General features: G+C 34.0%; 1 protein-coding gene across 1 annotated transcript in view; it reads left to right on the forward strand.

Moving 5' to 3' along the window:
* The window catches only part of acvr2ba (activin A receptor type 2Ba), a 47,812-nt gene that overhangs the window by 19,169 nt on the left and 12,017 nt on the right, over positions 1–16,626 (forward strand). The window contains exon 2 of the mRNA XM_084102658.1: positions 9,802–10,009. Within this exon, the coding sequence (XP_083958784.1) occupies positions 9,802–10,009 (208 nt within the window). The remainder of the gene's footprint in view (positions 1–9,801; positions 10,010–16,626) is intronic.

Here is a 16,626-nt window from a genome sequence, read left to right on the forward strand (position 1 = left end):
CCTTTACAATAAGGTCTCATTTGTTAACATTAGTTAATGTATTAGAAAACTGTGAATTTAATTTCTACATCTTAATCTTTGGTAATGTTAATAAAAATACATTTTTTCATGATGTTAGTTTACAGTGCATTAACTAATGTTCACAAATACAACTTTTGTTTTAATAATGTATTAGTAAATGCTTAAATTTACCTTAAGATTAATTAGTGCTGTAGAAGTATTGATTATTGTTAACTAATGTAGTTAACTAATGAAAAACATCTGCTAAATTGTACTAACTTTCTTGGAGGGGTGCTCAATTATGGGAAATATCATAATCATGATTGTTTTTGGTCAATATTGAAATCACAGTTATTTAACACGATTATTGGTGAGTGATATGATCAAAGTCTTATTTCAAGATATCCATTTTAAATATCAGTGAAACTTTTCAATTATGGATAGTTTAGCAAAAACTAGTAGGTTAACTAATGTAAGAAAACATCCTCAAAAACTTACTAAGAGTATGTGTGTTTATTATTCTGGATGAGAAGCGTTGAGTGCTCGGAGAGACAGCAATGATTGATTAACGAAAATCAACCACTTTTTCAACCTTATTTTGTGATTGGTTACATTGGAATTGTGGGCCTTTGTTGTCCATCCATTGGTTTCAGTGTTACAATTTCCAAAGTTCCAGTTCTAGTACAGTGAACTCTTATCTTAAATGGAAAATGAAGGGTCTTTAATGCATAATTTCTTCCCTTTGACCTTTCCGTGAACTGTAAAATGGAGTCGTGCTGTTCACACCGAGTGATTCCTGACTCTCGGATCCCACAGAGATGCTCATTTATGATCAGTCTCACGATCCCACGTTCCTGTCTGTGTCTGTGGGGTGTTTCTCATGTAGTGTGCGATTCTGCCAAGCGTTTATTTGAGCACTCGTGGGAGTTTATCTTTCCGAAATAAGGTTTTCACAGCCGGGTTCATCAGCGCTGCGTTTCATCCTCCCGCTGTAGAAAATGCATGCGATGTGCCTTAAAACATTTTGACCAAAATAATGTTTGGAGGTTTGGAACGGAGCCGGTGTCTCTCTTTTTGTTTTTTTGCTGCATGTGAGTTTTTCTCTCTTCCCTGAGGAGCGATAAAATGCTTTCAAACTCTTGGGTTTTTTTTCTTTTTTATAAAGTGCTTCTTGTGTATTTTTATCTAATTTGTTTGAAAGTGTAAAGAAAGTTGGTCTGGTGTGGGAATAACACACAGTGATGAGGTGAAATGCAACTGTTTCTAAATATATCCGGCTCCAGATATTTGTGTTGAGAGATCATTCCCACAAACTCTTTAGTGAAATGCTTTTGGAGGATTAAATCATTCACTTTGTAATTTTATCCCACAGAAGTTATAAAAACTGAGACGTCATAGAAACAGTGAATAATTTTAACTGGCATCAGCGATATTTGATCTTTCAGAAATCAAACACGTATTTGGCTTCAGTTTGCATCTGTCCGTGAAATAATTTATTCTGATGGAGTGATTAAAGATTCAGATAATGATGAGATTTTCAAAAGACTCTTGCATGTAAATTAATTGAAATAACATATTTAAAAGGAAAAATGTCTCTTCATAGTTGCTTTACATTGACAAAATGTCCTTGTTTATTTAGACATGCACTGGTTGGTTTAGTAGTTCTACCATTCAAAAGTTTGGGTCAAGGTTTTTTTTTTAAACGTTTATTTGCTTTATATTGATCAAACGTGACGTTAAAACATTTATAATGTTACAAATGTTACAAATAAATGCTGTTCTTTTGAACTTTTCTATTCATCAAAGAATCCTGGAACATAAAATCTATCAAATGTATCATAAATGTTTCTTGAGCATCAAATCATCATATTAGAATGATTTGTGAAGGATCATGTGACACTGAAGACTGGAGTAATGATGCTGAAAATCCAGCTTTGATCACAGGAATAAATTACACTTTACTATATATTCACATAGAAAACATCTGTTTTAAATTGTAATAATATTTCAGATTTTTACTGTGTTTTTGATCAAATAAATGCAGCATTGGTGAGCATAAAGGAGACTTTTCTTTCACATAAGCCTCAAACTTCTGAACAGTAGTGCATCTTATTTGTGTTTTGTGAGTGAAAAATAATATACAGAACTCATAATGAACTGCATGCGATGGAGACACTGAGGTTAATCATGTAATCTATATAAAATGCGCACAGATGTCTTCAGGCTTTGATGGTTCTGTGTAGGAGACGGACAGGCGGTTGTCGAGATGAAAATGTGTACAGAGGATTGTCTGAAACTCTGCAATGAACCCGATAAACCCGTCACTGTTAGTTAATCTCATCTTCAGACATCACGCCCACTGATGTATATCACACAAGTTTATATCACTCCGGCACAAAAACAATCACAAGTTGATTTTCCAGTTTGATTCAATAACCACTTTGAGAAAGAACTAATCACTGGATTAGCCAGAGTTTGAGAGGTTAGTGGGATCAAACTGGGTTTGAGGCTGTAAACTAGATTTCCACCAGCGCAAACATGTATTTGGATTTGTTTTCCAGGTTAAAAAATCACTGTGATCGTAAAAAGCTTCCATGTATTTCAGATGTGTGATGTATATAATATTATTGTGAACATTTTGCGCTTGTTCTCAAGGTTCGTATGAAGTTCATCACAATGTTCTTGTGTTTTTTTGTCAACTCCAAAGACCTTATAATACAGATTGTTTCAAAGCTGGTAAACAAGAAAATAATGTTGATGTTGTTAAATGAATTAGTTATGAAACTAATTGAGTTTCAGCTGTAAAGCAGCTCGACAGAAGACGATAGTCATCATTATTCTGATCAGTGTTGATTGATGAACTTTGCAACATCAACACTGTTAAACTGATATTTGTTGTGCATTACGGCTCAGATTGTGTTGAATGTTTTCTGTGGTTTGTTCACACAGGCTGCACAGAAGCTTTCAGGCGTCTTCATTTGTTCGCTGTGTTTCGTGGTTTTCCCTCGTCTGGTTTTCATTACCATCCGAGGCCTCGTCAGGAATGTGGAGGTGGTATTTGGGGAGATTTGTGTGTGTTCACAGTAGTGTGTCTGACAGTTAAATCAGATCCAGACCTCCTCTCTTCACAAGAGCCGGTCGAGAGCTCTTCACTCCAGAGACGTGTTCGAGTTGAAGTACTAAAACAGCAAATGTTTTGCGGTTTCCACACACATTAGTTTGACTATGAAATCAATGTTTTGCAGCAGTCGCTGTGTTTGTTTGGCTCTGAATATCTTGATGCTGATAATTGGTCTTTCTATCCTGTTTGCTGAGAGACTCGCCGATCTGCCCTCTTACAGTCCTCATCAATTACACACTAATGAGGAAACAATTACTGTCACCGTTTAATTAAAAGAAGGAAAATGTGAGGCGGCGTTTTGAACGCGTCCCTGTAGGAATATGTTCACGTCTCACTTTCAGGAAACATTGGTGTGTGTGTGTGAACGTGCCTCTGTTTTGTCGGTTTGATTTAGTGATTAAACATCTGGTGGAGAAATGTGTGTTTGGGGTTGAAATTATTCCATTTAGAGCTGCTAAACTCTTGAAATGCATTGAAAATAGGACATATATCTTTATGTCCCAGATATATCTTTTCGATATATATTTTTAACAGTGATATTGCGATGTGTGCATCCTCAAAGTCAAGATCGCAGTTGATCCGTACGGACCAGGCACGTCAGCTTGAAATGCATGTGATTCTCGGATTAATAAAGTTTAACCATCAAAGAGTGAAAGTTTATCAATTGCACATGTTTTTGGTCCTGAGTTTAACCCTAACCCTAACCCTAACCCTAACCCTAACCCCTAACCTGTCAGTTTATACATTCAAGTGATTTTAAAACAATTCGAACGCAAGAAGACGTGAAGGAGAACTGTTCAGAACTTCTAATATTTGTGTTTAAACAAATATAAAATTATGTGAAAATGCCAATCTCGCCGAGTCTCCTCGTAAACACAGTCGCTTACGGCTTACGTGAATGTAAACGATTGAGAAAGAAAACAGATGTGTGCATGTGCATTCGCTCTTAAAGTGACAGCAGCCTAATATTTCCTCTGTTGTCTGTTGTTAATGCTAATCAAACAAAAGACAAAGAGAAAATCACTTTTGTAGCTTAGATTAAGTATATTTAATTTAGAGAAGACTGTGCAGTGTTATTTTACATTTGATTGTTCAGTTTCTGTACCTGAATGCTGTTAGACTTACCTGAAAAACATAAAGCACTGCTTATTTCATTTGTATCTTTGTTCTATTGTGTTTATCTGTGCTTGTAATTAGTTTTATTATATTCTATGCAGATTCACAGAGCTATAACAGAGCTATTCAAGTCATCTGGTGAAATTGTTTTCATATCGCAATATATGTCGCAGAAAGACAAAATATCGCAATGTCAGTTTTTTCCAATATCACTTTTACTTTCATAATGTGACAATTAAAGGTGAAACAGGATATTGAACAAGAATGTTGGGCGGGACTTGATTTGATCATGGCTGTGTTATTGTTTACTAAAATTATTTGATTAATTGAAATAAAGATATAATAATAATAATAATAAGCATTAGATGAAAAACTTGAACCTAAATCATGAAAATTAGAAATGTTGCCTTGGCAACTTACTTCAAATTTAAGTTGAAGTATTACTAAAACTAAAACTGAAATAAAAATAAATTAAAGCTAAATACAAATATTGGGGAAAAAAAGAGTATTAGGTGAATTATTATAGTATATGAAACTAATATTATATTAATAAATACTATAATAGTATTTAAGTAATAATAAATAAATATTAAATGTAAAAAACTACAAAAATATAAAGACTTAAAATAAAATAAAAACTAATTCAAATCATTAATAAATAATATAATAGTATTTAAATGCTAAATATTAAATGTAAAAAACTAAAAATATGTGAAATTAAATAATACAAAAAAAGTATATATTAAATAATTACTAATACTTACTAATAATTACTAATTACTATTACTAATACTAATACGAATATATTAAATAAGTACTAATTACGAATATATTAAATAATTAAAACAATTTAATAATACTAAAAATTGCATATATAAAACTTAAAATATAAAAATTTAAAAACTAATTCAAAACATTTAATAAATAATATAATAGTATTTATAATATTATTTTTTTATTTTTTTATTTTTTATTTGTAAGTCTAACTGTAAATGTCATCAGAATGTGAGTTTGCAATGGATTGTGGGATATAAATAAATATGATATTAGTTAACATGAATCAAGCAGACAATTAAAATTGATGAAATATGATTAATTTCTGAGTTAAACACAATTCCCTAAGTTCCCAAAGCGGGAACTTTATTTTAGCAATCATCATCATGACATCTAATTGGCTGTCCACAAGACATTAGTTAAATCGGTTCATACATGGAGCGAGTCGTTACGTTTTCCTGTTTCCTCGTTAGCACTAATGAATCTTCTACAGTAAGAGCAGGAACATGGGAACACGTCATTTGGCTCATCCAAACGCCCTCAGTGTTTTCCAGTCAATCCGTGCCAGCTGATGCTCATAAAAGCAGAGCGAAAAAAAAGAACCAGTTACACTAAAATTATATTGCCTACATAATGTTAATGTGGAAGCATGCGTCTCAAAGGGTCTCTCGCTGAAGTCGTGTTTTAGTGCGTACTTTCCTTTGTGTCTCTGACATCTGCTGTTGTCCATTAGGTGTAATGTCCCCATGGCAGCCTGTGAATGCTGATGAGTGCGCTTTACTAGTTTAACACACAAACGGGACGCTGGCATCGTGTGCCCTGGTTTCTCCAGCACTATCCGCGGTGTGTGTGCCATATATGTGTGTGTGAGAGCGTTTTGTCTACGGGGACGAGGAAAGGCGCTACTCCCACATTCGCCGTTGCTTAGCAACCGCAATGCACAGATTGGCCAGAACATCTGTCGCGGATGATGTTGCCAAATCCGTGTTGTATAGTAAACAGGAGTGGAAACCTGCTGATCTGAGATCAGATCGAGTGCTCGACTCGTGACCCTGACCGGCCTGTGACGGACTCGTTCTCAAGGGCGCCACGTCCTTGTTAGGCGTTATCGCTTTGGCTTAAAAATATGTAAATATGAGTTTTTTTCTTCTTTTTCTTTTCATTCGTACCTCCATCATCATCATCAGCTCATTATTTTGTGTCCTGCTGATCCTGCTGGAGGAGGAACTCTCCGATGAAGACATGCTTTGATTCACTGCATTAGTGAAGAGTGTTTCCTAAAGAATCACTGGGAAATATTCAATTATATATATATATATATATATATATATATATATATATATATATATATATATATATATATATATAAATTCTAGATATATCATATTTTAGTTTTTTTTTTTATGAATAACTTTGGAAACAGCTGTATTAGTAATAAAATATGATTATTTAATGACAATAAAGTCAATCCTCGTATGAATAATAAAGGTAATAAATCAAGCAATAAATTGCTTATAAATGAGAAATTAATATATATATATATATATATATATATATATATATATATATATATATATATATATATATATATATATATATATATATATATATATATATATATATATATTTTATTTTTTTATTTTTTTTAAATTCATATAATTTATTTTTATTAATAACTTTTTTTGGTGTATTATAATAATAAAATGTGCTTATTTATCATGAAGATAATGTCAGTCCTCATGAATTTTTCATAATTTTTCATAACCTCATTTCAGTATCGTCTGAGTTCAAAGGTCGCTGACCTCAAACACACTCTCATCTACCCTTGAGCTTTGCTCTGTGATAAACTCTCGTCGCTCGTGTGTGTGTGTGTGTGTGTGTGTGTGTGTGTGTGTGTGTGTGTGTGTGTGTGTGTGTGTGTGTGTGTGTGTGTGTGTGTGTGTGTGTGTGTGTGTGTGTGTGTGTGTGTGTGTGTGTGTGTGTGTGTGTGTGTGTGTGTGTGTGTGTGTGTGTGTGTGTGTGTGTGTGTGTGTGTGATGCAATCCCGTCAGTCGTTAACGTTCCGGTCACTGACGGTCATCTGTGTGACTGAAGCTCCTGAACCTTCAGCTTGATTCATTACTTTATTCACAGAGACCTTTTGTGGCGTCACTAGTGTCCCGGTGTTTGCAGGAACACTTGGGCTCTGTCTGCTGTCTACATAGGCCGCTCACTTCTAAGACAGCAGATTCCTGAATGAATGGAAACACATAAGTGACTGATTTACAATTTACAGCTGATTTACATAAGTGACTAACGTACAATTTCTTAAAAAGATCGAATTTTTCAGTTGAATTAGGCCTGTTTCGGCGTCTAGGATGCTTTTCTTTCACTGCAAAACATGACTTTTAATTAGTAATTTTTACTTGTTTACTAGTAAAAAAATATACATTTATTTCAGCAACACTGCATATTAATATATTAAGACTCGTTGTATCATGAACATACATTTATGTTCAAAAGTTTGGAATACTTCAGTTTCTTTTATGCACAAAGGCTGCATTTATTTGATCAAAAATACTGTGAAAAAATGTGAAATATTATTGCAATGTAAAACAGCTGTTTTCTATGTGAATATATAGTAAAGTGTAATTTATTCCTGTGATCAAAGCTGAATTTTCAGCATCATTACTCCAGTCTTCAGAGTCACATGATCCTTCACAAATCACTCTAATATGAGGATTTGATGATCAAGAAACATTTATGATTATTATCGATAAATTGTTAATATTTTTGTGGGAACTGATCAATTTTATTTTTCAGGATTCTTTGATGAATAGAAAGTTCAAAAGAACAGCATTTATTTGAAATATAATCTATTGTAACATTATAAATATATTTACTGTCACTTTTGATCTATTTAATGCATCCTTGCTGAAAAAAAGTATTAATTTCTTTCAACAAAAAAAAATAAATATTTCACCTGCTTTAACTTAATTCTCTGAAAACAAGTCTCAATATCTTATCTGTTGCTTTTTTAGATATTTTAACTGGAAAATGCTCATTAAGAATATGACATTTGCCACTGTTGAGTCTGTCGCTGTGAATTCTGGGATCACCGTCTCTGTAAAGGATCCATGTAATGATCAGCCTTCGTGTGTATGATGATGACGGATTCTGGGCCAGAACTGATGTTTTCCTAAACAGCTTCTCATCTGGTTGATGTTTTATATTTGCAGTGATATTTTCTCAACTGTTTTTGGCTCGCATCCGTTACGTGTGAAGTGCTGTTTTGACGGAGTGAGAAACGGTGTGTTTCTTGCCTGTATCTGTGGCTTGTGTCCAAATGCAGGCGCTGGCATCGTGTGTGTTTGCATGAAAATAAAGCACGTACAAACAGCGGGCTGCTGTTATTCAGCTCATATTCCTGTGTTTTCTGTCAAACAATCCCTAACTGCACGTGAATCTGCTCTTGAAAGCAGCACATCCGTCATTAGGTTACTGTAACGCTGTCATTCTCTTGTGTTGAACAGTAACTGTAACGCTGTCATTCTACAGTAACTGTAACGCTGTCGCTCTCTTGTGTTGAACAGTAACTGTAATGCTGTTGTTCTCTTGTGTTGAACAGTAACTGTAACGCTGTCATTCTACAGTAACTGTAACGCTGTCATTCTACAGTAACTGTAACGCTGTCATTCTCTTGTGTTGAACAGTAACTGTAACGCTGTCATTCGTTCTCTCGTGTTGAACAGTAACTGTAATGCTGTTGTTCTCTTGTGTTGAACAGTAACTGTAACGCTGTCATTCTACAGTAACTGTAACGCTGTCATTCTACAGTAACTGTAACGCTGTCATTCTCTTGTGTTGAACAGTAACTGTAACGCTGTCATTCGTTCTCTTGTGTTGAACAGTAACTGTAACGCTGTCATTCTCTTGTGTTGAACAGTAACTGTAACGCTGTCATTCTACAGTAACTGTAACGCTGTCGCTCTCTTGTGTTGAACAGTAACTGTAACGCTGTCATTCGTTCTCTTGTGTTGAACAGTAACTGTAACGCTGTCGTTCTCTTGTTGAACAGTAACTGCAACGCTGTCGTTCTCTTGTGTTGAACAGTAACTGTAACCCTGTTGTTCTCTTGTGTTGAACAGTAACTGTAACCCTGTTGTTCTCTTGTGTTGAACAGTAACTGTAACGCTGTCGCTCTCTTGTTGAACAGTAACTGTATCGCTGTCGTTCTCTTGTGTTGAACAGTAACTGTAACGCTGTCATTTTCTCTCTTGTGTTGAACAGTAACTGCAACGCTGTCGCTCTCTTGTGTTGAACAGTAACTGTAACGCTGCTGTAACGCTGTCGTTCTCTTGTGTTGAACAGTAACTGTAACGCTGCTGTAACGCTGTCGTTCTCTTGTGTTGAACAGTAACTGTAACGCTGCTGTAACGCTGTCGTTCTCTTGTGTTGAACAGTAACTGTAACGCTGCTGTAACGCTGTCGTTCTCTTGTGTTGAACAGTGACTGTAACGCTGTCGTTCTCTTGTGTTGAACAGTAACTGTAACGCTGCTGTAACGCTGTCGCTCTCTTGTGTTGAACAGTAACTGTAACGCTGTCGTTCTCTTGTGTTGAACAGTAACTGTAACGCTGCTGTAACGCTGTCGTTCTCTTGTGTTGAACAGTAACTGTAACGCTGTCGCTCTCTTGTGTTGAACAGTAACTGTAACGCTGTCGTTCTCTTGTGTTGAACAGTAACTGTAACGCTGTCGTTCTCTTGTGTTGAACAGTAACTGTAACCCTGTTGTTCTCTTGTGTTGAACAGGACCCAGTCATGGAGAGGTGGAGACTCGCGAATGCTTGTACTTCAACATTAACTGGGAGATCGAGAAGACGAACCGCAGTGGTGTGGAGAGATGTGAGGGAGAGAAGGACAAACGCTCGCACTGTTACGCCTCCTGGAGGAACAACTCCGGGAACATCGAGCTGGTGAAGAAGGGATGCTGGTTAGACGACTTCAACTGCTACGACAGGTCAGTTGTGATACAAACTGCTACGACAGGTTAGTCATGTGACGCAAACTGCTATGACAGGTCAGTCATGTGACACAAACTGCTATGATAGGTCAGTCATGTGACACACACACCTCGAACCCATAAAGGCCTGGACAAAGGCCAAGAACAATAACTTTCTGTTTATTATAAATGCAAGCTGCAGTTTTGTCATCTGCCGCTCATTCTTCTTAAAGTCAGATGGATTCTGATTGGCTGTCAATTTATCATTCGTCAGCTGGAAAACAATTAGTTCTGAATGTGATTGTGATGTTATCTATATAATAATAATAATAATAATAATAATAATAATAATAATGATAATAATAATAATGATAATAATAGTTATCTTTTTTAATTTACATGTATTTCATAATATTTATATAATGTTCATATTTTATTTTATTTATTTTATTATTATTGTTTTCAATGTATTTAATGCTTTATACAATGTTTTACATTATATATTTTTCAATAACAATAAAATAAAAACAATAACATTATTTAGATGTATTTAATAATAATATTTACATAGTTTTATATTTTATATAATTGTATAATAATAATAATAATAATAATAATAGATATTTTATTTATATGTATTTAATAATATATACATAACATAGTTGTATATTTTATGTCTTTTTAAATTCTAATAATAAATAAAATTGTTATCGGCGTGTTTTAAGTTCTTAAAGTGCTTGAAATTAAAAATTAATTTGAATATGCAATTTGCAGGGACGAGAAACCAATATATATGTATTGCAGTCTTTAATGATAATCGTGAGATATATGAATTTCTTTGTTTATATCCCGTCCTTATTTGTTTTGTATATTTTATTCTGTTTATATATTCTGAAGAGAATGTGAGAAAGTCCTGGATTATTCCTGTTTGACTGGTTATTTTGCACTAGTTTGATTCAGTTTTGTACGTCCCTGATCGGAGTAACCAAAGCAAGCTTCGTGTTTAAGGGTCGTTTAGTGGTTTCACCAGCCGAAGCGGCTCATCGTCTTCATTTCAGGTGTTTATGACACAGAATTATTTGTCAGATGTATGCATTCAGCTCAGTTAGTAAAGGGAGAAGAATGTGTTTTGACCTTCGAGTTGTGTGTGATTGATTGGAGGGTTGTGTTTTATTGTGCCATTGAGAGATGGATCATATTATATTTCCAGCTCTTGCATTGCAATGAAAAGGCTGTGCTTTAGATTGGATTATGTCTCGGAGTCGGAGGAAGTTTTGCAGCCGTCTTACATCATCATGTAACGGAGCGTTTGTTTCTTTCTAAGAAGGAAACTCAATGAGTCTCTGAAGAGATTGGTGGAGGAAATCTGGGGATGTTTTCAGGCTCATTATTTAATGTTTCTTATCTCCGTTTGTCCTGAATTAATTTCACCGCTGACCTACTTACAGCGTCCCTGAACGTGAAGGACTTTCAGAAGCAGAGCGCTGCTGATATTGATGAGGCTTATAGAAATAAAGGGATGTTGACATCGATTCAATCACTAGTTGACCAGTCATTATTTCAGCCAAACCATTTATAATGGAATAAATAATTAGATTTAAAATGTTTAATGAAAGTGAATTTAAACCCAAGCATGTTTTCCACACATTTTTGGATCTATTGCCTATTTTTTTTAGATGTCGCATAGATTTTTAAGACATTTCAGAGCAAACTGCGAAATATTGAGAAACAGCAAATATTGCCAATAGACTGATATACAGTAGATGATATCAATATCTGCATTTATTCATTTAGTTATTTAGTCAGTCAGTTAGTTAGTTAGTTAGTTAGTTAGTTAGTTAGTTAAACTTGACAAGTCGTCATTTCAAAGCTAATCAATCTTTATGGCCATTACTAATATTTTAAAAATGTTTTAATGCAAGTGAATTAAATGTCTAGTTGTTTTCCACTCGATTAACATATTTTTACTCTGTTTTTGGTATTTTAGAGCAAATGGAGAAATATTGAGAAACCGCAGTCGTTAGACTGATATTCATTCATTCATTCATTCATTCATTCATACAAGTCATAATTTCAGCCAAATCAATCATTATGGCCATTAATTCATTTAAAATGTTTAGATTTAAGATGTTTAATGCAAGTGAATTAAAAATCTAGTTATGTTTTCCTCTCAATGAACACAAATAATTTATTTTAGATGATCATTTATTTGATTATTTATGTGGTTATATATTTATGCATTTATAATAATAATATTTTATATATATATGTGTATATAAATTTAAAAAATATTTAAAAAATTCACCCAGCCTGCCATTCAAGTTCCCTTGAATTATCTTACAGAAATGATTATGCTAGTGATCTTATTTTAAAAAATAAAAATATGATAATTATTGCATTGCTACAAACCCCATCTGATGTGATAAATCTCTGTGTGTGGCATTTCTGTTCTTTTGGATGAGGCTTTTCCGGTGTGAAGGTCATGGACGCGTCGCTCGCTCTCCAGAACATCACTTTATTAGCAGAACAGTGTGTGTGTGATTGCGTCTCTGGATCGGCTGCTTAAAAAAGATTCCCGCAACAATCCTGCGTTATCTAATCTACAGGATTGGCTTTAAAACACCGGCCCAGGTAAACGCTTCAGATTCCCTGCATTTCAGCGGATAAACTGGGGTTTAGAGAAACAGATTAAAGTGAAACTCTGCTGAATTGGGGAAAAGGTGGTTTTGAGGTTTGCTCACATTGGACTTTTTGAATTTATTATTATTTGTTCTTTATAATGTATTATTTACTAGAATAGTTCCAGACTTGTACGACTCACTTTCTTTAGTGGAACAGAAAGAAACCGAGATCATTTCCATACAGGGATCCGAGGCTGTCGAGCAACATTCAGTGCTTCTGTTGTATAACAATACATACGCTATTTAGACTAAATTTATAATCTTCATAATTTTTTTTTTTTTTTTTTTGGAGCAGGATAGTCTCGGTCACTCTGAGCTGTTGTTGTATAAAAAGTTAAAAGCTTCAGACTTGTTTTTATTGGCATTGGGTATTATGATTTACAGTAGTATCATAGTTTTTATGCAATGTGTTTCTGCTTACAGCACTTTGGCAGTTTTGAAAGAGCTTTATAAATAACATTTATTATGCAGAAAGTTGCATGAAGATTTTTCAATTCTTTTCCATTTATGTATTTCCATTCAATAAACAAGAAGTTAAAGGAGAAGTTCACTTTTAAAATGAAAATTCTGTCATCATATACTCACCCTCATGTTGTTTCAAACCTGTATGAATTTCTTTCTTCTGCTGAACAGAAAGGAAGATATTTAGAAGAATATCAGTAACCAGACAGTTTTGGGTCCCATTGACTTCCATAGTAGGAAAAAAATATACTATGGAAGTCAATGGGACCCAAAACTGTCTGGTTACTGATATTCTTCTAAATATCTTCCTTTCTGTTCAGCAGAAGAAAGAAATTCATACAGGTTTGAAACAACATGAGGGTGAGTATATTATGACAGAATTTTCATTTTAAAAGTGAACTTCTCCTTTAATAAGAAGTTAAGTGACTTACATTTTAGACACAACATTGCCTGTTTTTGTTTTATTTCGCCAATGAAAATTGTTCCAAACAAAGAAACAGGATATTTTTGTGTCTCTAAATGACACACGGCGGTGATTCATTACTGAATGAACGAATCGTTTGAATGAATGATTCAATGACTCACTCATAAGACAGTCAAATGCTTTGTTCCTGAATGAATCAGCTGTTTGAATGAATCGGTTGAATGAATGATTCAATGACTCATTAAGACAGTCAAATGCCTCGTTCCTGAATGAATCAGCTGTTTGAATGAATCGGTTGAATGAATGATTCAGTGATTCACTCATAAGACAGTCAAATGCTTTGTTCCTGAATGAATCAGCTGTTTGAATGAATCGGTTGAATGAATGATTCAGTGATTCACTCATAAGACAGTCAAATGCTTTGTTCCTGAATGAATCAGCTGTTTGAATGAATCGGTTGAATGAATGATTCAGTGATTCACTCATAAGACAGTCAAATGCTTTGTTCCTGAATGAATCAGCTGTTTGAATGAATCGGTTGAATGAATGATTCAGTGATTCACTCATAAGACAGTCAAATGCTTTGTTCCTGAATGAATCAGCTGTTTGAATGAATCGGTTGAATGAATGATTCAGTGACTCACTCATTAACAGTAACTTGCTGCCACCAACTGGCGGTTTTAATTTCACATTTAAAGTATCTTTTCATTTTTTTTAATCAGATATCAATATTCAATGTTTATGTTTAAAACATCAAAATGTTATTTCTGCATGTGTTACAGCAGGTTAAACACATTCTTGTCCCTCTGATCTGCATTAAACAGTCTGTGTAAAAGCATTTTGATTGGCAACAGCCCTATTGTGTATTATTATTCTAACTGAATTTATTCATTAAATGTAATAATTTGACACAAAAGATGATGCATACTTATAATACGATTAGAAAAAATTGCTTTATAAAGGTAAAAATGCCTTTTAAAGGTTAAAATCAATTGAAACTTATTGGAAAAGATGATTTGTGTCACTGCTGTGAACTGACCAACACACAGAATATGAAGAATACCAAAGACTTTAGGAGTCAGTCCTAAACCTTCCAACGTACAACACAATAAACACACAGCAAAATATCATCTAATTATTGTTATGGAGTAAATCCTGGCACAGTCTGGCACAGGCCTGTCCTGGAGTTCATGATCCGACAGCAAACGCTCCATCAGCACTATCAGCTCTCGCTCTTTCTCTCGCTCTCTCGTTCTGCAGAAGTCAATGAGCTTCTCTCTGAAACACAATGAGCTCGCGCGAGTCCACAGAAACAAAGGCTCAGACTCCACACTTCTGAAGCGCTTCATTTCCCCGCAGAACTCACTGTCAGGGTTTTGTGGAGCACATTTTACTTTTGCAGAAACACTCTTCAGCTTTTCTGACCCTTGTGAATTAAATGTTGTTTTCGTGCTGAACTGCAACACTTCTGTACGGCAGTGAGGGGTTAACCTCTCCATTCATACTTCACCTTCACATTCACCCCAAAGTCACAAAATTATGGTCTTTTTGGACCTTTTAAGATTATTTTCGAGACCATTAAACATAATGATTTTTTTTTTTTTTTGCATTTCACAAAGTCATTAAAACATTTCAGAGTAAATGGGGAAATATTATATCTATATATTTATATTATATATTATAAATGGGGAAATATACCTACTATTATACCTACTATTTCTATATAACATGAAATAGTTTATTTTATAATATTATTATTATATTATTATCATTTAATAGATAAAAATATTGAGAAACATAGCAAATATTATAAATATATTTCTTTAAATATAAAAAATATTTTAATATTTTTTTAAAATGTATTTTTTGGATAAATATTCTACTTATTATTACTGTGTATATATATATATGTTACCGGCAAAGTGTGAAATCCCGGTATTGTATAGAATGCCTAGGCAATGTATAGAATTCCTGATGTTTTTTGCAAAAAATACATTACCTAGGCATTCTATAGAATGGCGGATTACACACTTTTCCTGGTAACATATATATATATATACTGTGTATATTTACTGTGTGTGTATGTATGTATATATAAATAAAATGAAAAGACTATAAATAAAATAAATGATTTAATATATACAATATATCAATATACACAAAATATATATATATATATATATATATATATATATATATATATATATATATATTATATATACAGTGTATATATATATATATATATATATATATATATATATATATATATATATATATATATATATATATATATATATACTGTGTATATATATATATATATATATATATATATATATATATATATATATATATATATATACACTCACCTAAAGGATTATTAGGAACACCATACTAATACTGTGTTTGACCCCCTTTCGCCTTCAGAACTGCCTTAATTCTACGTGGCATTGATTCAACAAGGTGCTGAAAGCATTCTTTAGAAATGTTGGCCCATATTGATAGGATAGCATCTTGCAGTTGATGGAGATTTGTGGGATGCACATCCAGGGCACGAAGCTCCCGTTCCACCACATCCCAAAGATGCTCTATTGGGTTGAGATCTGGTGACTGTGGGGGCCATTTTAGTACAGTGAACTCACTGTCATGTTCAAGAAACCAATTTGAAATGATTCGAGCTTTGTGACATGGTGCATTATCCTGCTGGAAGTAGCCATCAGAGGATGGGTACATGGTGGTCATAAAGGGATGGACATGGTCAGAAACAATGCTCAGGTAGGCCGTGGCATTTAAACCATGCCCAATTGGCACTAAGGGGCCTAAAGTGTGCCAAGAAAACATCCCCCACACCATTACACCATCACCACCAGCCTGCACAGTGGTAACAAGGCATGATGGATCCATGTTCTCATTCTGTTTACGCCAAATTCTGACTCTACAATCTGAATGTCTCAACAGAAATCGAGACTCATCAGACCAGGCAACATTTTTCCAGTCTTCAACTGTCCAATTTTGGTGAGCTTGTGCAAATTGTAGCCTCTTTTTCCTATTTGTAGTGGAGATGAGTGGTA

Source organism: Abramis brama (genome assembly GCF_963993115.1).
Source record: "Abramis brama genome assembly, chromosome: 24".
Taxonomy (NCBI): Eukaryota; Metazoa; Chordata; class Actinopteri; order Cypriniformes; family Leuciscidae; genus Abramis; species Abramis brama.